General features: G+C 37.3%; 1 protein-coding gene across 7 annotated transcripts in view; it reads left to right on the top strand.

Annotated features, from left to right (window-relative positions):
* LOC115210291 (protein kinase C-binding protein 1) overlaps window positions 1-22,921 on the top strand; it is a 111,717-nt gene extending 88,796 nt beyond the window's left edge. For 3 of the 7 annotated variants that reach the window (XM_029778801.2, XM_029778800.2, XM_029778802.2), the window contains 13 exons: window positions 264-319; window positions 1,521-1,643; window positions 2,918-4,059; window positions 4,655-4,997; window positions 5,994-6,150; window positions 7,612-7,680; window positions 9,850-9,934; window positions 10,132-10,256; window positions 12,003-12,425; window positions 13,454-13,657; window positions 17,640-17,747; window positions 19,075-19,337; window positions 22,644-22,918. In XM_029778801.2, coding sequence (XP_029634661.1) covers window positions 264-319; window positions 1,521-1,643; window positions 2,918-4,059; window positions 4,655-4,997; window positions 5,994-6,150; window positions 7,612-7,680; window positions 9,850-9,934; window positions 10,132-10,256; window positions 12,003-12,425; window positions 13,454-13,657; window positions 17,640-17,747; window positions 19,075-19,337; window positions 22,644-22,716 — 3,171 coding nt within the window. In that variant the 3' untranslated portion in view covers window positions 22,717-22,918. Of the gene's footprint in view, window positions 1-263; window positions 320-1,520; window positions 1,644-2,917; window positions 4,060-4,654; window positions 4,998-5,993; window positions 6,151-7,611; window positions 7,681-9,849; window positions 9,935-10,131; window positions 10,257-12,002; window positions 12,426-13,453; window positions 13,658-17,639; window positions 17,748-19,074; window positions 20,951-22,643 lie in introns of those variants that run through there. The other 4 variants (XM_029778798.2, XM_029778799.2, XM_036502322.1 and 1 more) reach the window with 3 other exon arrangements.
* Window positions 22,922-27,591: the final 4,670 nt, after the last annotated feature.

The following is a 27,591-nucleotide window of genomic DNA, read 5'->3' as shown; positions in this document are numbered from 1 at the left end:
TCAATCAAACATCTCAGACTATATATTCAGTTCTTTTTGAAACTTTCCTATCTTGATACACACACACACACTGCCAGAATTATCATAGTGCTTATATATATATATCATCATCATTTAACGTCCGCCTTCCATGCTAGCATGATATATATATATATATATATATATATACATATACATATTTATATATATATAATCTATGATCATGCTTGTCACAATGTACATATATTCTACAGTATTTGATCCCCTTTTTTTTTCCCAAACAGGCATTGCGGGAAAAAAATGGCATGGTGGATGTACGGTTTTTTGGTGCCCATGATCGGTAAGGCTATATTTCATTTCACTTAATTTTAATAAGATTTCGTTTGTTTCGCAGTGTTTTTTGTTCCCTCTGAGGGCAAATTTGTTATTACTATGTCAGAAAATATTATATACAAATTATGTAAATAGGGTTTGTCCACTTTACTCTGTAAAGAGCATAGGGTGATTTCTCAGTTTCTCTGGTGTTTATGTTCCTCCCTTGATGGGATGCTGGTCTCTTGCAGGATGACTCATTTTGACTGAGTAGAATGGAGCAACATTAAATGAAGTGTTTTGCTCAAAAAAAAAAATACATCGCCTGGTTCAGGAATTGAAACCACAATCTTTCAATCACAAGTCCAACCCCCTAAATACTCGGTCATGCACCTCTGTTATGTAAATATGTCTCCTCCTCCTCGTTATTATTTTACATCTACTTTCCAAGCTGATATGAGTTGGACAAGTCATCACAATCCAAGTCATTTAACATTGTTAATTACTGCCTTCCTGGATGGGTTAGAGGGCCGTCTCTTAGTTCCTATGTTTCATAGAAGACATAACTATATTTCAAGAGAACCAATAAACAATTCTTGCTTTCAGGGTCATTTTAAAGTCCTTCAAACTCTTCTTGGGACTCATAGACTTAAAAATTTGACATCAATAAGTCAGCACCAACTCAGCAATGCCAAGTAAATGGTCCCAAAACATCTGTTACCCTTCTACACATACCCTGAAGGTCTTTGACATACCTGATTGCCAGATGTTGTGAAGCTTGTTACAAGCATTCCATATAACGAACTCAATCATTTGAGGTCATGAAGTCTCAGATAATCTGTAGCATATCTTGCCCTTGTCTATGGAACTGGGTCCCTCTTTAGAAGCAGCTGATGTACTTAACAATATTGCTTAACCCGTTAAGTCCCACTGTCCTATAAATAGGACCCTAAATGAGAACATTAAATAAGCTATAATCACATTGTCTCAGTGTCCTATTTATAGGACACCGAGTATTTCCATTTCTACTTGAAGTAAAGGAGTTTTAATAGTTATTTTTTTTTCATTTTAACCTATTCTCAATCATCTGTACAAATTTAAAAGTAATATTCAGAAATTTGAGAACTCTGGGACTTAATGGGTTTTAAGCTACAGTTTCACCTTATTGGTCCTTCAGTCTTTAGTTTCTGCCATTCTTTATAAATTCTCTTGTTCTCTTGTTCTTTTAGATCTTGGGTTCCTGTCTCTCAAGTGTATTTGTATTCCAAAGAGTGCCCAACAGTGATGAAGTCCAAAAGAAGTGGTTTTGACCATTCTATGACTGAACTGAAGACATACATTGAAAAATACAGGTATGGGTTTATTCTTTTGTTCTTTTACTTGTTTCAGTCATTTGACTGCGGCCATGCTGGAGCACCGCCTTTAAGTCAAACAAATCGACCCCAGGACTTATTCTTTGTCAGCCTAGTACTTATTCTATCGGTCACTTTTGCTGAAGCACTAAGTTACAGGGACATAACCACACCAACATCAGTCGTCAAGCGATGATGGGGTAACAAACGCAGACACACAAAAACATACACACATTTATATGACAAACTTCTTTCGGTTTCTGTCTATCAAATCCTCTCACGAGGCTTGGATCGGCCCAGGGCTATAATAGAAGACACTTGCCACTCTTGTGATTGTTTTTGCTTTTTTTTTTGTTTATTCTTGTTTTTGTTTTGATAATTTTACTTTTAAAGCCTTTTGCTATTTTGTTTTTTGTTGGAGTCAAGCATTGAAAATATAAAGCTTGTGAAACTTAAGCATTTAGATAAACATGTGCTTAATTGTATGGAATATATACATATACGTGCAGGTGTGGCTGTGTGGTAAGAAGCTTGCTTTCCAACCACATGGTTCCAGGTTCAGTCCCACTGCGTGGCACCAAGGGCAAGTGTCTTTTACTATAGCCTCAGGCCGACCAAGGCCTTGTGAGAGGATTTGGTAGATGGAAACTGAAAGAAGCCCATCTTATACATACACACACACACACGTGTGTGTAAGTATTTATGTTTTTTTGTCCCTGCCACCATCACTTGACAACTGATGTTGGTGTGTTTATGTTCTTGTAACTTAGCAGTTTGGCAAAAGAGACCAATAGAATAAGTTCAGGAGTCGATTTCTTCAACTAAAAGGCAGTGCTCCAGCATGGCCGCAGTCAAAATGACCGAAACAAGTAAAAGAAGAAAAGAATGTGTGTGTGTGTGTGTGTGTAGTGTGTGAGATCTGATAAGGAAATTAACGAAATAATTCTGTGTTTGATACTGTTGAAGTAATTATGTGAATATTGGAGTGATTATTGGAATAATTATCAGAATAATAATTAGTGGAGAAAGATAACAGGAATATATGTTGGCCGAGAATATGAAGAGATTTCCTCCAATTTCATGCCGTATTGTGGGTGTGTTAAAGCTGTCAGAGTCTGGTGGGTCTTTGAGAATTAGCCTTTTCAAAAGGATTAAGTATTGATAGATTTATGCAAAGAAAATTGAATGAAAATTAAATTATAAAACGAAAAACTGTCCACATTTGACAAAAATTTCATTATTTTACTTAATTATATTCTTTTTGTTTATTTTAGGCAAAAGTTTGGAACTTTTGAGTTTTATCCATTCCGTTCACTCTACGACAGCAACAGTCCATATATCAAAAATGGGAAATCTTCAAAACTTAAATCTTTAAAGCTGCATCCTTCTCCAAAAAGAACTAAAAGTCCGGAAAGTTCCGAAGCAAATTCTAAAAAGAACAACAGTTCACTAAGTTCAAGTAAATCTTCAAGTAGTAGTAGTAGTAGTAAAAGCACATCTTCAGATAGCAAGATGTCTGAAAAGGTATCTGTGATTACAAAGACTGCTTCTGCTGTGAAAAACAAATACAGCAGCATCATCACAACACGTCGTGGTGCAATGATGAAAATGTTACAGCTGACCTCCACCGCAGCTTCCACCCAACCCACTCAAACTTTGCAGTCTACGACAGTCAGTAGTTCATTGTCATCTTCCATGCCTTCTTCTTCTTCTTCTTCATCATCATCATCAGCATTTTCCACCTCCCAATCATTTACATCAATCTCGTCTCACCCATCATCCACGACGGCAGCAATCTCTGCTGCCGTTGGAACCACCACCACAATCACAACATCATGTCCATTTAATGCCACACCAACTGCCAGCATCACAACAACAAAAACAACCACAGCACTCACAACAAAACCGATCCCTAATAAAGCCCCAACAAAACCATTTAAAAGATCATACAGTTCATCAATATTACCTAAAAAGCGGGCGTGTCCAGGTGTTTTCTTTCCCAGCAGCGATTCTGACTTGTCTTCTGACAAGAGTCCTGTGAAAGTGTGTATGGAAAGTGTTGGAGAAATTGAGGACAAAGTGTTTGCAAATGGAATCGATAACCGGTTAAAGAATATCAAAACGGAACCTGGTCTTGAATTAGAAAGTTCTGAATCTCGTGCACCTTCTCATATGCCTTTAATGCCAAAAAGAAAAATGGTTCAACTACACCAAATAAAACAAGAAGTAGAATCACCAATTGATAAGAATTTGATATCACACATGAAATCTTATGTGAATTTGGCACCAAAACCTATCCAAGACACCACAAATGTCAATCACGGTTACCTAAAAGCTGGAAGAATTTTGAAACCCAATGCTGGGTTTGACAGTATCTTGATGAAAAACAATGAAAATTCGAGCAACCAAAGGAAAGGTAGGTCAAATTTTAAGTCTGTAAACATTAACGCCATAAACTGAAGATAATGGTGTGTGAAACTGCTAATTTGAGTCTGCTGTATAAGCCTGTACAGGCTTTGGGACCCAAAGTTGGGAGAGCTCTAGGGCTACCCCAGACAGCACACACACTGTCTCTCTCTTTCTCTCTCGCTATGTCACTGTCTAACCTACGAAATGTCCATAGCCACATCACATTTCCCATTTCTCTTGTTCTTAAGGTGACAGTCTCATAAGTACTAGTAATAAACTGTTGCAAATTTTGATTGGTGACTTGGCAGTATTGATCAGTTTTATAGTGTTGTTATTGATTATGTTGATGTATTGCTCTGGCATGCTGTACTCCCCCCGTGAGCTAAGTGGACTGGACTGTTTGAGTGTTAAGTCTCTTGGTCATATACATAAAACAATAGAGAGGTTGGACAGGATATGAACAGTTAAACATTCAATTATCTGTTGCCCCTAATTAATCAGCTATTATGTCATTATGCAAAAGCTTTCATAAATTGTGTAACCTGATCATGTTATATAAATTCGTTAAATCTATTTCTATATAAACCCTAACTTTGTTTCAGATAAGCCAGGCTCCACACCTAACAACACCTTATCGGTGACAGGAAACAATCAATTATCGTTAATATTGTCTTCACCACCAAAGAAAAATACCAGCCTCCGAAACCTTAGTGATTCTCAGATGTCGGCATTCCGACCCCTTGCCAAAATGCAGAAACAGGTTTCTGTACCAACGATGAATCAACAGACAACAGATAAGGGTTCTGTTGACCTACAGGTCTCTGATCCTGGATTGAATTCTAACGCAGGCAGCAGTGTACGCAACACTGGCAGGAAAACCGCTGCCAAGACAAATACATCGACTTCTGCAGGAAATAAGAACGGTGACAGCAAATCTACCACAGAGTATGTTGTTTTGTGTTCCCTTAACCCTGTTGTGCTCTTTCACTTTATTATATGATTGGTGCATTGTACTGTATGCTTGTTACTGCCCCCATATTCAACCATCCGCTTGTCCTAATTGATGCACTGTCCTGTATACTTGTTATGGTCAGTGTATTGAAATGAAGTCTTGTTGTAACCAGTGAACTTTACTCTCCAATTGTTATGACCTGTGTATTGAACTGTCTGGGACTCATTATTATACTGTACTGTGAGGCAGCATTGTTAGTATGTCAGACAGAATGCTAAGTGACATTTCATCCAACACTTTACATTCTGAGTTCAAACTCAACTGAGGTTGACATTGCTTTTTATGCTTTCAGGGGTCGATAAAATAAGGGCCTGTTGAGCACTGGGGTTGATGTAATTGACTTACCCAACTCCCCCGAAATTGCAAGCCTTGTGCCAAAATTTGAAATCACTGGTATTTGTTATGGTTGATAAGCTGTATTATACACCTGTAAAGGCTTGTGTACCTGTATTACACAACTGACATACCCGTACTGGGAGATGCTAGTCTACTATTATTGATACCTGAGTAATTTATAAAATACCAGTGGTATGACGGTCTTTTTATTTCCTCACTACAAATTCATGGCTTCTTTACTCTTGAGAACCAGTGTTGGTCTATTTATATCCCTGTAATTTAGTGTTCAATTGGACAAGACACTGATTGCATAAGTGGCAATCTTAAGAAATAAGTTCTGGAGCTGATTTCTTTGCCAAAACTCTTCAAGCTGGTCCCCCATCATGAGCAGGGTCCAATAACTGGAACAACAGACACCCCACAGTAAAGGGTAGAATGGTTTTACGTTGCCTTTTGGAAGCTTTGGACTTCATGAAAGGATTGAGTTTCTCTTGAAGCCAAATCAGTACCAACCATTTTATTTTGCAATTCTGCATTTAAATATTTAAATCTGTTATTTTATTCCTTTTGTTGTTGTTTTTTCTTTTTTCTAGTGAAAGTTCGAATCTGGCTCTTCCTTCCATTGTGACGGATGCAACTCTTCTTCTTGGACTCTTAAAGAATAAACCTGGAGAAAACTCAGCTGCCATGAGGAGTGATGCTAGCCGACCAATCGAAATCAACCAAATGGTTGAGAAATACACAAAACAGGTGAGGTTTTTTGAGAGAATTTATTTTTTCTTGTATGTATTTAATTCATTTCTGGTGAACTACACCCCCTTGGAAAATAAGAAGTTTCATACCACAGACCCTGGGGGGATCACAAGTGATTTCGTGTTAAAAGGGTTAAGCTTTTTCAGTTGACTGTTAAAACATGAATTTCTTGATTTGCAACAAACCCCAGACGTACTGATTGCTCAACTAAATAAATTGGGGCCATTGCACTCAAGAGAATTGCAGAAGGTTGCCCTACCTTTTTGGTTTATGAAATGTATTTCACGTGTTGTTTGGGGAAGGATTCTGTAGAGTAGCAAGACCAAAGTATTATGCACAATAATTCTTTTCTACTCTAGGCACAAGAGGGAGGGGGCCAGTCGATTAGATCAACCCCAGTGCGTAACTGGTACTTAATTTATCGACCCTGAAAGGATGAAAGGCAAAGTCAACCTTGGTGGAATTTGAACTCAAAACGTAAAGACAGACGAAATACGGCTAAGCATTTCGCCCGGCGTGCTAACGTTTGTGCCAGCTTGCACAATAATTGAAAACAAACAGAATGATCAGAGATGTTTGAGGTTATTCTGTTGGAAAAATAACTTATCAAATGTATCAGTCTGTATATGAGACAGTTTCACAAGTTTTACTCAATATATATGTCATGTATAGTATTAAATGTTATAACTTTGGGAATTTTGGAATAAGAAACCTTCTTAGTATGGAGGTTTCATCAATATTCAACATAAGCGACTAATGTTGTATATAGTTTGTATTTTGTCCTCACAATCTTGAGCGAAAATATAAACAGGGACGAATCTAATTTTCAGCATCTTTTTTCCAGAAGGTTTTAAGGTTGGGAATTTCATTTATCAACAAATGGGTTACAAAAATTCTCTCTCCCTCTCTCTCTGTATGTATATATATATATAAAACTTACTTGGAAGAGGTTGCATGGTGTTCAGTCATATAATAATATATATATATATATATATATATATATATATATAATATATATATATATATATATGCATATTTGGGCACAGGACGTCATGAAACATGTACAATAAAAAATATGAATATTGTTAAATGCTCGAAATACAAGAGTAGAAAAACAGCCAACAACTGATAACGGTCGTTCTTTATGTTGTTTGTCTTGTTTTCCATTTGTGTCTTTCATTGTTCGAAAAAATAGTTCATATTCTGTGCACTCGTACTTTGTATTTTTTTTGTTGCACCTGTTTCATGACATCCTGTGCCCACATATGCACATATATATATATATATATATATATATATATATATATATATATATATATAAAATATTATTAGAGACAAAACCACTATTTATGTTTAAAAATTATTCTTGTATAAAATTAATGTTTGTAAAGTTCTTTAAAACTTATTCATTTTTTTCTCTGAAATTTTCAATATTTTGTTTCTCTCTAATTCCTTTAGCTATCAAAGAGCATTCGAGAATCATTTGAAGAAATGTATGCTGACATGTTGACTAAACATAGTCATCAGGTAAGATTGTTCAGCTGCATTGAACATTTATTTACGTGAATCATGCATTCAATAAAGGTGGTAGGCTGTGGGTTGGAAGAGGCAGAAGATTGCCTGACTAAATAAATACTTTACAATATTTAGTTGAATTCCTCTGCATTGTGGATAGAAATCCCCAGGACCAATAAGATAAATACTGGTAATCTATTGACAACAGTTCAATTAACCATATCCACTTATCTGTAAAAATTTACTTTATATCTTGTTAAAAGGAATCAATAATTTTTGTGAACTTGTATTTGATGATATTTAAATAAAACAATTTTGAGAATTTGTTGACTAAGGTGGGATAACTTGTTTTATGGAGCTAATTATTGCACTTTAACCTAAACAAAATAAAAACCAAACACATTAACAGATATTTTTACTTTCACAGTATTTTGCTCCAATTTCATACATATCAAATCTGAATATTGTCTTAATACAGTTCAATAAACATTTGATTGGTCAGTTCTGTGAATCATTCATTTTCAAGAATTTAAGCTAAATGTTAATCTCTCTAAATTGTTCCTATTTCACACTCTAAGGAAATCTGCTTTCATTTATCAGTTACCTAGTTTGATGCCTGGACATATTAAATCCACCCCAATTCCAGCAGCACATATTCCAGAGAAAAAAAGGTTTCTTACTGTATTAAAGTAATATTGGTCAAAATTTACAATTAGGACAAAGACATTTTTTGTGGGGAAAAAAGTGTTTTATATTCTATCAAATAGAGTAAATAAAAAGAAACTGAACTCAGACAGTTTGTCTTTCTTTGCCCTGTGTGGTGAATGTTGCTTGGCTGACATTTTTTTTTTCCTTACTATAATTTAATTCTTGTTTCCTGAATCTTAGTTTCCTCTTAAGTTTGGAGCCTGGTAAGGAATTTGATCTTGAGACTCTCATGTTCAAACTAAAACAATCACAACATTGGCAGGCACAGATCAGCCATTCAAAAAAACACAAAGACTGTTAACTTTATTCAGACACTCATCATTTGATGTCAGAATTCTTGTCACTCTTTCTGTGGCCTGGTCACAGTGTTGTAGTGAAACCACATCAGTAACCAGGTTGCAGCTGATGCAATGGAAATTTGGACAACAAATAATAAATGTGTAAGTGAACTTAATAGTCTTTGTGTGTTTAAATCGTGAATATGTATCTCCCATGCTGTAATTGATATTTCAGTTTTATTCTGCTGATGTAGTTTGTCCCATAAAACAAAAGATACGTTTTACAAGTCTCCAAGTTGCTTTCAGTTCCTGTATCTAGTTATTCCTTTCACTTGTGTCATTAGTCCTGAGATTCTGGTCTAACTAAAGAAGGCAATAGGAAAACCATTCAAATGGACTTTCCCATAGCATGCTGTGTCCAAAAACAGATATTCTCATTTTAAAGTTGGGCTCTTCTATTTATCTTCACTTGGAAGTACATTGTATCTGTATTTCCTTGTATCTTGGGAGGGTCATTTTGCCTATAATAAACACACACACACACACACACTGATTCTGTTTCACTTTTATTATTGTTAGTCAATTGGTTAATAATTTTTACCAAATAACTAATTAACTGATTCTTTTATTAATTGTTCTATTAATCACTGAATCAGGTTTGTCAAAGCCCTTTTACCACCTTTTGTGACCTCATCAATGACATGCCCACTTTTAGTTAGCATAATGACCCTCCTAACAATCAGCAAAATCTGTTGCAATGAATCCTGTTCACATCAAAAACCTTGCAAATACAAAAACGAAATTTTATCTCAACCTGAGATGATTAAAAATTTAATTCATGTAAAAAGCACTGGTGATGGTGCCACATAAAAAACCCCTTAGTACCTTCTGTAAAGTGGTTGGCATCCAGCTGTAGAAACCATGCTAAAACAGACAATGGAACCTGGTAAAGCTCCTGATCTTCTCAACTCTGGTCAAACCATCCAACAGATGCCAGTATGGAAAATGGACATTAAAGAATAATGATGGCAACAACGATCCAACCACTGCTCAGATTAACACAGCTACCTAGTTTGACAGGTATTTTTTACTCCATTACCATTACCAGCATTTTGACAAAATCCTTTTTTCATCCTTCATACACCTTGTCATGAAGTAAAGATTCCTTGTTATTTAATTCTTCTTATTTCTTTAGATCATTATGAAACACTACCATCAGGAGCTTGAGAAACTTCGATGGATCCATGAACAGGAAATTGCAGAAATTAAACATAACCTAAGTAAGTAGAAATTAATTTATTCCAGTTTTAATGTCTAGCATTAATTCCATGTACTAATTGTGCATATATATATATAGATAGATGGATATTATGTATTTATGTATATGAGAAATCATTACTATTATTATTATTATTATTATTATGTGTGTGTGTTTTCTAAATGTAATTGTTGAGTGAATCTGTTTTTGTTTCCTCAGATCTGACTGTGGCAGAGATACGAGCAAGTTGGGAAAATGAGAAAGAACGTTTTGCTTCCTCGATCAGAGAACAATGTGATATTGAAAAGATGAAATCCATTGAGGAAACAAAGAAGAAACAATGGGTATGCTTAGCCTTGCTTTTGTCCCATTCACTTCTTTTATACGTTTTCACTGCATGAAAGCAACAGATGGTCGAGTCCATATGGTGCTAGACAACCAGTCAAAGAATTGCTAAATTACCTCCTGTCATTGGTGTTATTGTGCTGTATCTGTCATAACATTTAATTCTCAGCATCCTGATTAATCTAGGCAAGTAAAACATTAATTAAAATAGCCGTCTGTGTATCATTCTTGACGTGTATACACCATTGATAGGCCAATTACTGTGTTATTTGTCCTGAGATAACATCGTTTATGGATTTGCTGCATTAAAAGCAATAAATATTGGAGAGATACAAAAAACTGGCCCAGCAGCAGCAGCCAGTAAGAATGACAGAGCCTTTCGGTCCTTTTAGGGCAATTTCATTGATGTGTACTCACAGCCAGTCACACGCCAGGACAAAACTGTTTCTTGTATCAACAGACAATGAAGTCATTCAGGCATGAAGCTGGCTGCAAGTACATCATGGAAAAGGCTCAAAAAGGCTTGAGTTTCTTTGAATGCATCCCCAGCTAACATCCCAATGCACTCTTTTAAATGCAAACACATGCCTGCACCCTCCTCCTCCTCCTTATCATCATTATTATTATTATTAAGACTGCGCTGGCAGAATCATTAGCACATTGGACAAAATGCATTGAATGCAAAGAACCAGAAAAAAGAATTCTGAGTTCTAATTCTGCTGAGGTCAGCTTTTGCCTTTCAACCTTTCGGGGTTGATAAAATAAGTACCAGTGAAACACTGGGGCCAATGTAATCGACTACTCTCCTCCCCACAAATTTCAAGCCTTGTGCCTTTAGTGGAAATGATGATGATCATCATCAATATTGTTGTTGTTGCTATTATTATTAAGGTGAGCTAACAGAATTGTTAGCGTACTGGGCAAAAAGCTTAGCGGTATTTCATCTGTCTTCGCATTCTGAGTTCAAATTCAGCTGAGGCCGACTTTGCTTTTCATCCTTTCGGGGTCGATGAAATAAGCACCAGTTGAGTACTACAGTTGATGTAATCGTCTGTCCTCCTCCTAACCAAATTTCAAGTCTTGTACCTGTTGTAGAAAGGATTATTATTATTATTATTATTATTGAGTGAGAGAGCAGTGCATGCCATCAAAGTGACACTGGGGTAAAATATACGAAGCCCAATATACCCATCATGACTACCCGTCTGATAAGGGTACACTAGGCACATGCATCACAACCATATGTGCACAACATGGTGATCTCATATCAAGATAAACAGCACATGATCTTGCAGGTGGGGCCCAATTAGAATTTTCTTCAGGTCGAGTAACCCATCCCACTCGAAAGGTCCCTGAATAAGGGTTGTTTAAGGATGTTGAACGAAACACCCATGTTTCCAGAGGTGAATTATTCAAACCCCAAAGAATCCCTCTCAACACACAGCTATGATGCTCCCCCACTACTTCTGCTCGTGATCAGAGATGCACATATCATCAGCCGCTAAGGGACATGCTGAACTGGTTATGGTCAAACAACTGACAAGCAAATCTGTGGTATTGAGCAGAATATTTGCTGTAGCCCATTTTTTATACCAAGACAAAACAATGTACATGATAACACTTCCAATCAGTTAAGATCAGAAGCCATGAGAGCCACTGCCTGGTACTGCATCAGGCATTTTTTATTATTATTATTATTATTATTATTATTATTATTTATAGTGTTCTTTGTTCTTTGTGTTTAGTGTGCCAACTGCAGTAAAGAAGCCCTGCTGTATTGCTGCTGGAACACCAGTTACTGTGATTACCAATGCCAGGCCAACCACTGGCCTCAGCACATGAACAGCTGTACGCAACAACTGTCTCAGACAACCAGTTCAACGGTGCAGCCCACAGCGACCCATACATTGCCTTCCACTCCATCTGCATCGGCCACAACGGCCACAGTATCGGCAGCAGCAGCAGCGTTATCGACAACAACAACACCAACAACCACGCTTTCTGGTACATTGATGACGGGAAACCCACAGAATATGATTGTCCTCAATGATGCCTTACCCAACACGACGAGCACAACTGCGCCGATTGTCATCTCCACCATGCGACAACAACCTGTAACAGCTGCAGCGCAACAACTGCCAGAGATTCGATCTGTTGAGACGCTGAATGTGAGTAAACACTTGTCTAATTCTTTGTTAGCAAAAATAATCTCTAACAATTGCAGTGTCTTAAAAGACATAAGCTAACCATTTAGAAACACTCAAGGACTATCAAAAGTTATCAGTTTTTGTATGTTTCTGAACAGTTTACTTATGTCTTCCACTCTGCAAATCACTTGACTTTCCTCATTTGATCTCAGATCAGGACACTTGCTGTGCAAGTACACCTCTACAATAATCAATAGGCTTGATAGAATCATGATGAGAGAATTAGGGTTAAATGAGGATTTTTAATTTTTTTAAATATCAAGAATGGAATGTAGTTTTTGTAATGTTATCAGGACTTCCTCCAAGACTGGTGGATACAAGGGAGGGAGTTATTGTTGGACACAAGACCTGGTCTGAATTCTTGCAACAAAGAGGAACCCTGCTATGTTTAAATCCTTCCATGGGCCTTGTGAAACCATGGAAGAACAACTCCAGAGAAATATCTACAGCTGGATCCTTTTTCTAATGCCAACCACTTAGAAGAGTGTACTGGGTGCTTTTTATGTCACCATATATATATATATATATATATATATATATATATATATAACGGGAAGCTTTATGAAAATAGACAAAAGACGAAGGCAGGTGGGAAACAAACAAACAATTGTATTAGTATGGCGCTCAGGAAATATAAATAAAACAATATATATATATATATATATATATATATATATATATATATATATCAATTATTATCTTTATCATTCTCATCATCATATTTAATGTCCACTTTCTATGCTGGCATGGGTTGGATGGTTTGACCGGAGCTGAATGCAGGAGACTTCAGTGACCATGCTGGCTTGGAAAGCAGATGGTGGCGGTCGCGGTGTGCGCGTGTGCATGAATGATTAAGGCCTTTGTAAAACATGGTCAATCTCTTTATTAACAAGCATATAAGTTTTGTGGAAATCTTTACCTAAACACATATAAAAGGATAATTAAACTTCTTCATTAATTATCTAATTATTTGTTTTGTTATCTTGTAGACAACAGTGTCGGGCAAACCAACTGGAAGAGTGTCTGGTATGTTGCAGCAAATCATTAAAAAAGAAGATAATCGCTCTAAAATGATCAACTTACAGCCTGCTTCCAATCCGGTGCCAGGCACCACACAGATACAGTTCCTTCCAACATCTCTGCCACAACCAGTTACAGGTTCTATACAAGTGTTACCGGCACCTTCAACACAGGTAAAAATGCTAAGTTCTTCTTTATTGTGAAAGCTGTGTGGCAGAATCAGTAAGCCCTCAGGTACTGATTTAAGACATTTGCAGTTCAAATTCCATTAGCTCCTCCTTAGCTCTAAGACTCTATCTAATGGCTCTTATCCCACTGGAGCTAAACAAGATACAAGCATGATGATAGGTGAGGCATAGATGTGTGGATTAGAACTTTGGTTCATGGTTACATTATTTTTGGCTCAATTCCACTGCATGGTTCGTTCGTTGTTTAACATCCACTTTCCAGTCTGGCATGGGTTGGATGGTTTGATTGAAAACTTGTAAGCCACGGAGCTGCACCAGGTTCCAATCTGATTTGGCAAGGTTTCTGTGGCTTGATTCCCTTCCTAACACCAACAACTCTGCAAGTGAAGTGCGTACTTTTTATGTGCCTCTGACCTGACACCAGCATCGGCCACAACTAGTCTCACAGGTCTACACAAGTACAGTATATCGCCAAGGGTTTTGGTTACCTGTTACTGCCTCCAAGCTTGAGCAGATGTCTTCTGCTATAGTGCTGGGGTGATTAATACCTTATGAGGGTAACTTGGTAGTTTGAAAACTGTACAGAAGCCTGTTGTATGTTCATCATCATCATCATAATGTCCACTTTTGCAGGCTTGGTTCGTCTGGCAGGTTTTCATTGAAGCAGAATTTCCACAGCCAAATACATTTGTTGATGCCAACCCTCACCTGTTTGTAAGCGGGTTAATATTTCTCTTGGTCTATTAAACAGCAATCAGCTTGGAGATGCTTTCTTGGAGGACTCGAAACAAAATGACATGGTTGATATGAATGGTGAATCTTCGCTTCCAATTACTGCATAAATGTCAAGACAAGGGAATTCAAAGTTACACTTCTGCACATACACACACAATTTCTGTGTGTGTGTGTGTGTGGTCATTTTTTGCCATTTCCACTTGCCAAGTTTCATTCACAAGGTATTGGTCAGCCTCTTACTGTAGTAGAAGCTGCCAGCCAACTTTAGCTATGATGTGGGGTCAAACCTCCAGAGCGTGTGTTTCCAAAGTGAACTTCTTAACCACACACCCATGCTTGCTCTGTCTCTCTCACACACACACACACACACACACAAGCAAAGACATAAATAATGGGCTTTGTACATTTATTTGTGCATTATAGTCTTACCATCTGTTTCTGGTCGTTGTTGTATGCATATGGAACTACGTCACCTGTTTCTGGCCATCAGCCTTAAGCTGTTGTTGAATAGTATTAACATCCCATATAGAAATTTGATATCCAACAGTTTTGTTTGTGTCAGTGGCTGGCCCTTGATAATCATCATCATCATCATCACCATTTAACGTTTGCTTTCCATGCTAGCATGGGTTGAACGATTTGACTGAGGTCTGGCGAACCAGACTCCAATGTGATCTGGCAGAGTTTCTACAGCTGGATACCCTTCCTAACGTCAACCACTCTGAGAGTGTAGTGGGTGCTTTTACATGCCACCAGCACGAGGGCCAGTTTGGTGGTACTGGCAACGGCCACACTCAAATGGTGCTTTTTATGTGCCACCTGCACAGGAGCCAGTCCAGCAGCACTGGCATTTTACAATATTTTGGACTTGATGCTGTGGAAGATGTTTGGATATACAAACGAAAAGCAGCTTGGTTTTTTTCTAATTATTTTAAATGTAAAGTATCAAAATATGTCTAATTAGTTTTGGGAATTCACATAATTACAGGGCATTTATGTGTGTGATCACAAGTCTTCACATTAATACTGTTTATGCAATGGTGACATCTGTTCTTGTCTCCCATTAGCAACAAGCCTCACAGCTCAGTAACTCAACGTACAAAGAATAACGTATCTTACTTGGAAATAAAAACACAAGTGAGGTTTGGTATGAAAAAAGTCATCTGAGTGAAGAAAGACTTGTCCAACCCTTGCTAGCATGGAAAAAGCAGACAAAACTATGCTAAAAAAATACAATGGCTTACTATTGTAAACAGTGGAATTGAAAGGTTTTCTTGGAGTTGATTTTTAATCCTAGGCTAACCCTGATTTACTTAAGCTTATGATTCAAGGGTGTTCTGAGACCATGTTGCTTTCTTTTGTCTTTTTTCTTCATCATGATCTGATACATTGTCTCATGTTATCTTCGTTATCTTTATTTTCTAATACAGAAGAATATAATTTCAGGAATTTCAGCCTGATATCCAGTTGAGCAAACCTTGTAGAAGCTTCTTTGTTGTCTTTGATTTTCTTTCTAAATGCTCTGATTATTATTGGTATTACTGCTGCCGCTGCTACTACCACTGCTACTACTAACATAAGGTGCAAGGTGAAAATTTGGGTGGGGAAAGTTTTCGTTCATTGAATCAACCCAAATACTTAAAAGGACCAGTTAGGTGGAGGAGTTGATGGAACTGAAGCAATGGTTCCACCAAAAGAAATCAATTAAATTGTAGCCTTGCACCTATATCAGAAACCACCACCACCACCACCATCTTTATTATAACTCAAGTTTTGTTGGAACTGCTGGAGGCTTGCATATGTAGTAGGCTTACTACCTGCAATACCATGCTATCTGTTCTTTTCTATTATCTTAATACTTTCCTGATTATTCTGGCTGTGCCAAAGAGGCAAACCTTTTACAACAGTTCTTCTTGGTACCCTATTACAATTACCTTTATATTCCTCTTGATGCCTTCTGATACTGTCTCCATTTCTGTAATTTTTTTCTTTTTTTTTTAATGAATAAATCTCGCTAAATCTCCCCCTTCGCCCCCCCCCCCCCCAATTTCATCTGTTGGTTATAATCCAAGTTTTCTTTCAGCCTGAGCGTGACAAAGACAAAGTGTGAAGTATGAGCTACGTTAAGCAAACATAAATATTGTATGAGTGACGTACTGCATAGTATATCATCAACACTTATAGTAACCTCTTGTAGTACACCACTGAACCCTATAACACTGATCCGTGAATACTTGGAACAAGCGGCACTAGTTTATTGAACACAATGCAACCTGTTATTATACATTGACCCATTCCATAACCATGACATCTTGTTATGAGCATTCTTCAAGCACACTTTAGCATTTAATAAGGATTTATTCAATACAGATTCCAATTATAAACTCTTTGTCTTATAAAAGGAAGAAGGACACGTAGGGTAATGTCATCCTAGATACACTATGCCTGGAAAAAGGTTGGAGTACTTTTGGATCCTGGATCTGCTCGGTCAGGACTGATCTGGGTCTGAAGAACAATCACAGTGATCTCCCTTGACCTTTTGCTCTCTAATACAACACAGTATTGATACACGCACTGAGTCAGGGCCTCCTGCTGAAATAGCAGTCGAACCCCACCCCTTTTGATAGCCTTACAAAAGAAAGGACATATTGAATGATGTATGCCTGAAAAAGTCAAGATGGTCATTGCTGGAACGTCTTTGATCTTTTATCAGTATATATACCATTAAAATAAATATCGTGACAAAGTCTATGTAGTTATATACGAAAGTTCTCATACAAGACTCAAAATTTATAACAAGTGAAAGATTCTAATTTCTCAGACTTTTGACCTCATTTTGCACAGATAAATGCTTTTAATGTTTACACCTAGACTAACTTTACAATCAGTTTGATCTCTGACCAAAACATACCTTATGTGATGCGTCACCAATTTCAGCATCATATATTCAGGAAAAAAAAAATGTTTTTAGTGTATTAAAGCATGTAAAACAGAGACAACTTGGTGAACAGGATCTGAGGCAATTTTTGTGACATTCTTAGAGGTAAATAAAAAACCCACCTGCCACCAGATAGGGTAAAGTAAATGTAAATAGAGACAATTTGAAATGAAAATGGTCTTAGAGACAACCAAGCCTTCACATAGAAAGAAACAAGCATACCAGTGTTGCTGTAATTGCTTTTGATTTGTGTCTGAATATCTATAATGCTGATCCTTGCCATTCTACTTTCAGTTACTCACCAGAAATCCCATCTTATCACCCAGCCACCAGCTACAGCTTCAATATATGCAATCACCACAACAAATTCAAACTTACGCTGCCACTTCCGGACAAGCACCAGTCAGTAACATTACCATTGTCATCATTTTCATCGTCATTGTCATCATTTTCGTCGTCATCATAGCCGTATTGTCAATGCTTTGTCTAGCACCATTTTCTCTCAATGCTTTGTCTCTCTCTCTCTCTCTCTTTGTCTATGTGTGTATAAGATAATGGTATATATAGTTAGCAGTAAATATTTGTAGACAAGAATTTCACAGTGTAAAATAACAATGAATTCCATCGATATGCTTTGCATTATCCCTTACTAACAAAATTTGTTGATCAGATAAAAACCAAGTAAATAAGACGTAAATTGTACTTTACTATTATCAGCCCAACTTGCTAACAACTTCACATTTTGTGACGCTCCATTGGTTACAACGACGAGGGTCCCAGCTGATCCAATCAACGGAACAGCCTGCTCGTGAAATTAGCGTGCGAGTGGCTGAGTAATCCACAGACACGTGTACCCTTAACGTAGTTCTCAGCGGGGAGATTCAGCATGACACAGAGTGTGACAAGGCTGGCCCCTTCGAAATACAGGTACAACAGAAACAGTAAAAAAAGAGTGAGTGAATGCTGTGGTGAAAGAGTACAGCAGGGTTCGCTACTCCCTCCTGCTGGAGCCTCATGGAGCTTTAGGCGTTTCCACTCAATAAACACTCACAACGCCCGGTCTGGGAATCGAAACCATGATCCTATGACCATGAGTCTGCTGCCCTAACCACTGGGCCATTGCACCTCCACAACTTCACATTTACCTGGTAGATAAACAACAGATGATTTGATTTCTGTCACTAGTTCTGTATTTTTTCACTTCTAAGTCATTTACAAATGTTTACTAATTAACATGTATGTATGCTTATGTTTGTGACACTCACACACACACACACACACCTTGCTCATCTACTGCAGAAGACCACTAAAGATCACAGTGTTCAGATTCATAGACAGAAGCATGAAACTATTGTATGGATATAACAACAGTTACTAAATGCACTTTGTGTGTGTGTGTGTGTGTATGTGAGTAAGCTGCAGGGAGCCTGGTTAAATGTTTCTTGTAAAACACCAAAATACTCATTATGAACTTGTTAAATTGTGTTGTATAGCATTTTATATATGTGTGTGTGTGTGTATATATTTGTGTAGTACCTGTAGTTATTTTTGTACCAGAGTTTCACAGAAGTATCCAGGTGTTTAGACACAATTATCTCCAAATAACTTTTTGCAGGTTTATTATTACATCTAACATATGATTAAAACTTTATTATTAAAAATGCAGCAATGGCCATGAAATATATATATGTATACACGCACACACATTTTTTTCTCCTTTATATTTCAGGTAAGAATGCAAGCAGTCCAACTTCAGAGCACGGCCATTCCTTCAACACTTCAGTCACAGACATTTCCCAGCATCATGGCAACGTCTCAGTCAGTCAGCTCACCAACCACAAAGATAAACACAATATCGGCACCAACAGTTGCACCTAGCGGCACCAAAAACCTCAAAGTGAACACCTCCAACAATATCATAATTCCTTCAGGACCATTTATACTCACAAAAGCTTCTCAGGGTCATCTTCAGCTGAACGCGACAAAACAGATGTAACAACACTTAGTCATTATTGTTATTATTAATTATTATTATTATTATTATTTTTATTACTATTATTAATTATCATTATTATTATTAGTGTGGTGGATTGGCAGAAATGTTAGAATGTTGGATAAAATACCTTGTGGTGTTTAGCTACGGCCCTTCACATTCTCAGTTCAAACCCCACTGCAATCAACTTTGCCTTTCATTGTTCTGGGTCAATGAAATAAGTTACCGATCAAGTACTGGGGCAATGAAGAAATAAATCATTAGTCAATTCTAGGGGCCAATGTAACTGACTGGCCCCTCCCCACAAAACTGCACTCATGTGTCTGTAGGCAGAATGTTTAGAGTTGAACCAAATACTTTGTACGATTTCTTTCAGTTCTTTACGTTGTGAGTTCAAATCCAGCCAAGATCAACTTTGCCTTTCATCCCACCTAGGGTCAATGATATAAAAATAACAGTCAATTACTGGGGTTGATTCAGTCATCCAAACCCTTCCCCCACCTCTCCAATCTTGGGGCTTGTACCTATATTAACAATAGTTGTTATGGTTATTGCTTGCTCTGTTCTGCAGAGAAATGGCAGGACTGATAAAGCACCATACTAGTTGTGGCAGCAGTTTTTAGTGTGACCAGGGCCTCCATTTGGCAAGGTGGAGCCAAACTAGTTTTGGATCATGGGATGAGAGCAGGCGTGGCTGTGTGGTGAAGGAACTCGCTTCCCGACCACATTGGTTTTGGGTTCAGTCTCACTGTGTGGCACCTTGGGCTGGTGTCGTCTAATAAAGCCTCTTGCCAATCAAAGCCTTGTGAGTGGATTTGGTTGGCAGAAACTGAAAGAAGCCCATTGTGTATTTGTAGTCTTGTTTAGACATCATGTGATGTTCGTAACTGATCATCATCATCATTCAAGTGAAGTTGCTCATTTCCAGTCTTTGAATAAATGTCTGACAATTACTTTGCTTGGAAAGAGGTCAACGTTGGCAACAGGAAAGGTACCCGGCGGTAGAGAAACTGCCTCATCAAATGGCCTCTAAGCCATGTCAGCATGGAAAGGGGACAGTAAATGATGCTGGTGATTGACATTTGTTTATTTTAGGGAGGCTCTCAGAAGATAGTCTTGGGCCCCAGACCAATGTGCTGGCTGAATCCCCCACTTCAGAGGCCCTGAGTTTTGTCCCTGTACATTCCACTTATAATTATGTCAGGCTCAACGTCTACCTTTAACTCTTACAGGGTCAGTATGTCACTTAGGGGTCACATCCAATTAAATACATTTCGCCCTTACAAATGTATGGCAGTGTGAGAGAATCTGGTTAGAAATGTTGTCACCAAAGACCACATCTTTGCACCTGTTTGAGCCTGAAATAATGCCTTTGAATTCCTCCAAACTTGCCTTTCTTTATCTACAGCTAAGCTTTGTAGCCAAAATAAAGATTTCTCTTCTGAAACAGCAAACAAAAGCTATTGACTGCTTCCACCAACAAATAGCTACCAATTTCAATTAACAGATGACTTGTCCAGGATAAAAATTGTTTCCTTTTCAAAGTTTATTTTAAAATGTTAATGAGATGGGATGAGAGATTTATCTTTAATTTTTGAATGAATGAGTTTTTTAAAAAACTTCTTTAATCCCCCACCCATCCAGTTTTTAACAAAATTTTATTTTAATGAAACTGATCTGGCATTTTTTTTTGTGAATTTGTATGATTTGTTTATTTATTTTTCTTTTTTTTTTTATATCTTCACAAAAACCTGTTTTCATAAGAAAACATTAATACATCCGCAATGGTAAGATTGCAGAAATAGTTAAAATACACTGATTATATACATATACACACACACATATATGCCTACTGACGTGTGTATGGGTATATATATATATACATAAAATTTTTCTGAAGAAATTACTGTTTTCCTTTTTTCTTCCTGTGTTTGTTGATTTTTTTTTTTTCCTATGTTGATTTTTTTTTTTTTTTCTCTTTTGGGATCTTTTCTATTCTGAAGCCAGGACCACAGATCTTTCTACTTAACTAAATAATCTGAAACTTCGTATGCTGATAGAGTCTAGCAAAACAAGACACAGGTTGGAACTAGTTTATTTGAGAAAAATCTATTTTATGACTTTAATCGTAGATTAAAACTGCGAATTTTAACCAATCAGATTGTTTGTTTTCATGTGTAAAACTTGACTGCATTCTATTAGTGTGACGTAGAAAGCGCTTTTGTGACGTACTAACGTTCGGAAAACTGTAAACAAACACGGCAGACGAAATACGGCTACGCATTTCGCCCGGCGTGCTAACGTTTCTGCCAGCTCTTTGCTTTTTTAATATTAAATTTCGGCGAAGTTTCGCTTGTCGTAGCACAAGTTTTCCGTCAATTTCCGTAAAAAACTTTTATTTTTTTACATAAGTAATGAGAGCGAAAGAGACCAAGAGGAAGCGATTTTATGACGAGGGAAGTTTGTCTTTGAAGTTACCGTCTAGGGGAAGCATTGATGTACATGTGTGTGTGTGTGTGTGTGTTTGATGGGGTGTGGGAGACAGTATGTTGTGTAAGTGAAGTGCTTCTGTTAGTGTGTGTGAAGAGACAGAGAGAGTAATGTGTGAAAGAGAGAGATAACTGAAATTTTTTACTCGGTGTATGTATGAATGAGTGTATGTGTGTGTGTGTATGTATCTATGTATGTATGGCCGATTCATCGTAATTACGATGAATCGGCCATACATACATACACACACACACATACATACACACACATACTTACACATACATACACACACACATACATGCAGACATACATATACACATACACCGAGTAAAAAATTTCAGTTATCTCTCTCTTTCACACATTACTCTCTCTGTCTCTTCACACACACTAACAGAAGCACTTCACTTACACAACATACTGTCTCCCACACCCCATCAAACACACACACACACACACATGTACATCAATGCTTCCCCTAGACGGTAACTTCAAAGACAAACTTTTGTTATTAGAAGGTGGCTGACTATAGCTTGTTTACATTTAAGATGTTAAATACGTCACGAAATTGGTGGTCGAGACGGAGTAAATAAAATAAAGCCGAATGACGGAATATCATTGGTTAAAATTCTAATTATTAAACAACGTTACCAGTATACGAAGTTTCAAATTGTTTGGTTCAGTAGGAAAAATTTGAAAAAACTGGCCTCAAAATAGAAAAGATCCCGCTTTTGTTTTCATAAAACAAGCATCAACTTTTAGAATTTTAACAAATTTGTTTCTTTCTTTGAACTGAATTTCATGTGGAAATTGAAAAGAAGTAAGAAAACTGAAAATAGCGAACAAACAAAACAAAGCAAACGAAAAACACAACCGCCGCAAAAACTCTGACTCCTGCGTTTCACCCCCACGAAGGTTTGAAACATCACAAAATGAATAAAGGACAACAACCCGGGAAGAATTTTCATTTGGCTAAAGAAACTTTATTATTATTATTATTATTATTGAAGGCAGTGAGCTGTCAGAATTATTAGCAATGCTGGGCAAAATGTTTGGGAAGCATTTTGTCTGCCTTTACAATTCTGGGTTCAAATTCTACCAAGGTTCACTTTACCGTTCTTGATTGATAAAATAAGCACCAGTTGAAGACTGGGGTCGATACAATCGACTTAGCCACCCCTAAATTTGCTGGCCTAGTGCCAAAATTTGAAACAATTATTATTATTTGTTTTTTTTTATTTTGTTTTTGGTTTTTTACACTTAGTCATCATACGGGGGCATTGCCCCAGCAAAGCCCTGGCAAACGTTGCCAAAGAATGTCAAATAAGATTTTATGTTTTGTAATTTTCATGTGACTTTTTCTTTTTTATTAACTTTCATCAAATGTCTTTGCTGTCATGTCTTCCTTATTTCCTCCCTCCTTTCATTTCTTTTATTCTTCTTTCTCATTGTTGTCTACCATTTCCTTATTTTCTCTCTCCTCCTCTGCTCTCTTTCCCTGCTTCACATCTTTTTTTTTCTCCATCTCTCTTCACCCCTCCCCCTTACTGTGCTCCATGCTCAACAACAGCAACACCACCAGCAAGAGACTCTGGCTGGACAACATCCAGAAAGACCTGAATTCCGTTTAACCAAAACCTTTCCTGGCGCCTTTTTTGCTTCGATAAAAGCAAAGCAACTCTCCAGCAAAGATCAAGCTGATAGAATTAAGTCCCATAATCAATGAAGGCTGTTTAAATTGTTTTAACAATCTCGTTAAAATATACGAGGTCAGTGCAGACAGGGTCGGGTGGTCATCAAGCTCGCTTTGCAGCCACATGGTTTCAGGGTCAGTCCCACATCTTAAGCAGGTGTCAGCTTTAACCCTGGGCTGACCAATGCAATGGTCAGAAATTCTGTTGAAGTCTCTTTTGTGTATGTTTGCCCCTCCACCACTTGACAGCTAGTGTTAGTTTGTTTACATCCCTGTGACTTAGCAGTTCGGCAGTAGAGTCCAGTAGAATAAATACCAGGCTTTAAAGAAGAAAAAAAGTAGCAGAGACAATTTGTTCAACTCAAAGGGCATCCAGCTGTAGAAACTTTGCCAGATCAGATTGGAGACTGGTGCAGCCTTCTGGCTCGCCGGCCCTCAGTCAAACCGTCCGACCCATGCCAGCATGGAAAGCGGACATTAAAAGATGATGATGAAGAATCCTTCATGGCAGTGCTCCAGCATGGCCATAGACATCCAGTGACTGAAATGAGTAAAAGATATGTTGAAGGAGAAATAGACAAAAGTTTCTATTAATTAATTAATGTACAACAGTAGCCCCTTGTGGGTAGTAAAGAAATAGGTGTAGGCTTTTTGCTACCAGTTTGTTTGTTTTGCTTGGACAAGTGAACACAGCAGAAGAAATTTTCAATTTATTTATGAAACAAATATTTCAGTTTTTTGCTTAAAATTTATTGGGCTGTCACATAAAGTCATATGGTTTTTTTTTTCTATTTCTATATGGCACTCTGAAAAAACTAAAGTTTATTCAAATTTCAAAAATTGATGAACAAAAGTTTGAGAGGAAGAATAGAGTTTTAAAAAAAAAGCCTCCATAAAACACTATAATAAAAATATGTTTTGTCTTGATTCAAATAATATTGGAAAGGATTAAATTAAATGGAAGGGAAAATAAGTTAATTTATCAAAGAACCCAATACAATACTTCGAAGCTGGTCGCAGGTGACCTGATCCCAATGATTGCAAAAGAATGGACTCTGATAAAGGAACCAATGTCATGATGCTAAATTTGGCAACAATTCTTCCATCCAAGAGGTGGTTCAGCCCCTCTGATGAGCTTCTACGCAGCTTCCTTCAACCAAATTTTATTCACAAGATCTTGCTCAACCCAAGGCTACAATAGAAGATACGCAACGCCGGCCCAGGATGGTTATCTTTTTATATAAGAGACGTGTGTGTGTATACACATGCGTAACTGCCTGCGTGCACGTACACAAATACGTTTAGTCTTACAAATGGCAGAAAAAGAAAGAGAGAGCTCAACACATAAAGTAAATCAAATCATTCACTGGCTGCCATTGTTACAAGAGTGACTTGAGAGCTTAGAGTTTTGTGCGAAGGCATTTGTTAAACTCAAGTGACTTGGGTATGAAATTCTAGGCCCTCGAGTTACTGCTGTGGCAACGGCTGTGTAGTTAAGAAGTTTGCTTTACAAGCACATGGTTTTGGGTTCTGTGACATTTAGTGACATTTTCACATATTATCTTCTGCAGGGTATACATGTGCTGTTGTGTGCATGTGTCTCCTTAACTTGATATTACATGCTACTTGTCAACAAACGTCACCATTATGCAAATGATGTCATTTCTTTGCAATCTTCCATGAAAAACTCCAAATTAGAGAAAAAAATAATTTTGCTTGCAAACAGGTTTTGGATGGTGATAGAAAATCTGTCCCATTTGAATCATGGAAAATTAGACATTAAAATGATGATATATATATATTGCGATTGTTTATTACATTTAAATAATAATAATAATAATAATAAGCAGAGTTTAAGGAAACTGATGATGTTTGTCTCAGCAAACATTATATTGTGAATTTGGTGAGTTTGGAAAAACTCATGCTTTGGAAAGTAGAGAACAGACTTTTTGGAATTTATTCTTTTGTTGTCATGAAGCCTTGGATATTAATGTCATGAGTCCTAGAATTCGGGGCTGGTTACTCGATTTCCATGGCATATAAGTGTCTGAATTCACATCATTCCCTTGGAATAAGATACCATTTCAATGTATTTACAGCTGAATGGAGTGGAACAGCATGAAATGTAATTATTTGCTCAAGAACACGACAAACCACCCAGTCCAGGAATTGAAACCACATTCTTGCAATTGTGAGTGTAACAACACCATCATTCTTTGCCTGAAAGAAAGAAACCATAGCATTTTTCAGTTAGATTAATCATCACTACCTTGAACCTCCTCATCATCATCATCGTTTAACATCAGCTTTCCATGCTAGCATGGGTTGGACGGTTTGACCGGGGTCTGGGAAACCAGGAGGCTGCACCAGGCTCCCGTCTGATCTGGCAGTGTTTCTACAGCTTGATGCCCTTCCTAACGCCAACCACTCCGTGAGTGTAGTGGGTGCTTTTACGTGCCACCAGCACAGGTGCCAGGGGAGGCTGGCAGTGGCCACGATCAGTTGGTGCTTTTTACGTGCCACTGGCACGGAAGCCAGTCAAGGCGGCGCTGTCATCGGCCACGTTCGGATGGTGCTTTTTACGTGCCACCGGCACAGGGATCACAACTACAATTTCTATTTGATATTTATTTTGATGTTGATAAGAAAGAAATGAATGTTCTCTCTCTCTCTCCTTCCTCTCTCCCAAGAAGTGTCAATCTGAAACAGCATACAGACTTATTCAAAGTTAGAAACTACACCTTCAAAAATAATCTCACTCCAGTTGACAGAAAAGCACTTGCTAACAATCGAACAGTCACTTAAATCCAGAAATATTCCACACAAACGTTTAATATGAGGATGATAATTAACAGAGGCACTGGTACCATACAAGAGGTTATACAATAAAATAGCGGAAGCCAGGTTGTAATATATATATATTAGGGAGTAGAACTCCAAACTTACAGGGAAAAATTCAATTTGGTATGAGTTGCATAATAGTGGTTTTATCTCTAATTTATATTTTATATATATATATATGTCTATATATATATATATCAGAATCTGAAATAATTATTATGAGTTATTGTATAATAATGATACAAAGGTCTATAATGAAGGGGATAGCAAGTAAAATAGTACAAAGGACTTATAGTGATACAATCAGTACTATAGAAATAAAGGTGATATATTATTAATGAAGGGCATATAGGTATGTATATAGATCATTACCATCATTGTTTAACGTCTGCCTTCCAAGCTGGCATGGGTGGGACAGCTTGACAGAATCTGGCCTGGCAGAAGACTGCACCATGCTTCTGTGTCTGTTTTGGCAGGATTTTTACAGTTGGATGCCCTTCCTAACACCAACCACTCAGCAGAGTGGACTTAGTAATGCTTTGGAATTTTTTTATCATGGATAAAAGAAAGAATTTGTGTTTTTTTTCAAGATATACTACCAGTTTGAATCACTTTATAGAAAGGTGATATAGAAAGTATGTTTGGTAAGCAGGAAAACTGAACTGAGAAACTGGATTTAAATGCCAGTGCACGCAACTCTCAGCCATTGTGTTACAAAGTAACTCAATGGCTGGTCATATATATCTCAAATATGTTTGACAGGATTACATGTTAATGGAATTCAAAAGGATTTTCTGCAATCACCTGTATGGTTGACTGTTGTCATTAACAGGTGAGTACAAGATTGAGACGACTGTTGGCCATAATAATGTTGAGTCTGCAAATTCTTTAGGTCTGGGATGTGTAATCCTGTCTGGCTTACCAAAACAATAAACCTATTTGCATCAGACAAGACTGACACATTTCTAACATGATGCTGCAATGAGCATTTTTCTGTTTACATACCATCAAATATATAAGGAAGGAATGGAGTAGCTGCTGTTTCATTTATACGCATTCCATGATTTGTGTGACAAATTAAACATAATGTATACAGACATTGATATATTCATATTACATAATAAAACTTCACAGTCATTTAATCACAACCAAACAAATATAATACATAGTACACATGTATATACATATATATATATATATATTCAGAATTACAGGGATGTACTTGCATAGTA

The sequence above is a fragment of the Octopus sinensis genome, linkage group LG4 (genome assembly GCF_006345805.1).
Source record: "Octopus sinensis linkage group LG4, ASM634580v1, whole genome shotgun sequence".
Taxonomy (NCBI): domain Eukaryota; kingdom Metazoa; phylum Mollusca; class Cephalopoda; order Octopoda; family Octopodidae; genus Octopus; species Octopus sinensis.
Note: the sequence above shows the minus strand (reverse complement) of the source record. Positions and strands in the feature narration are given on the sequence as shown.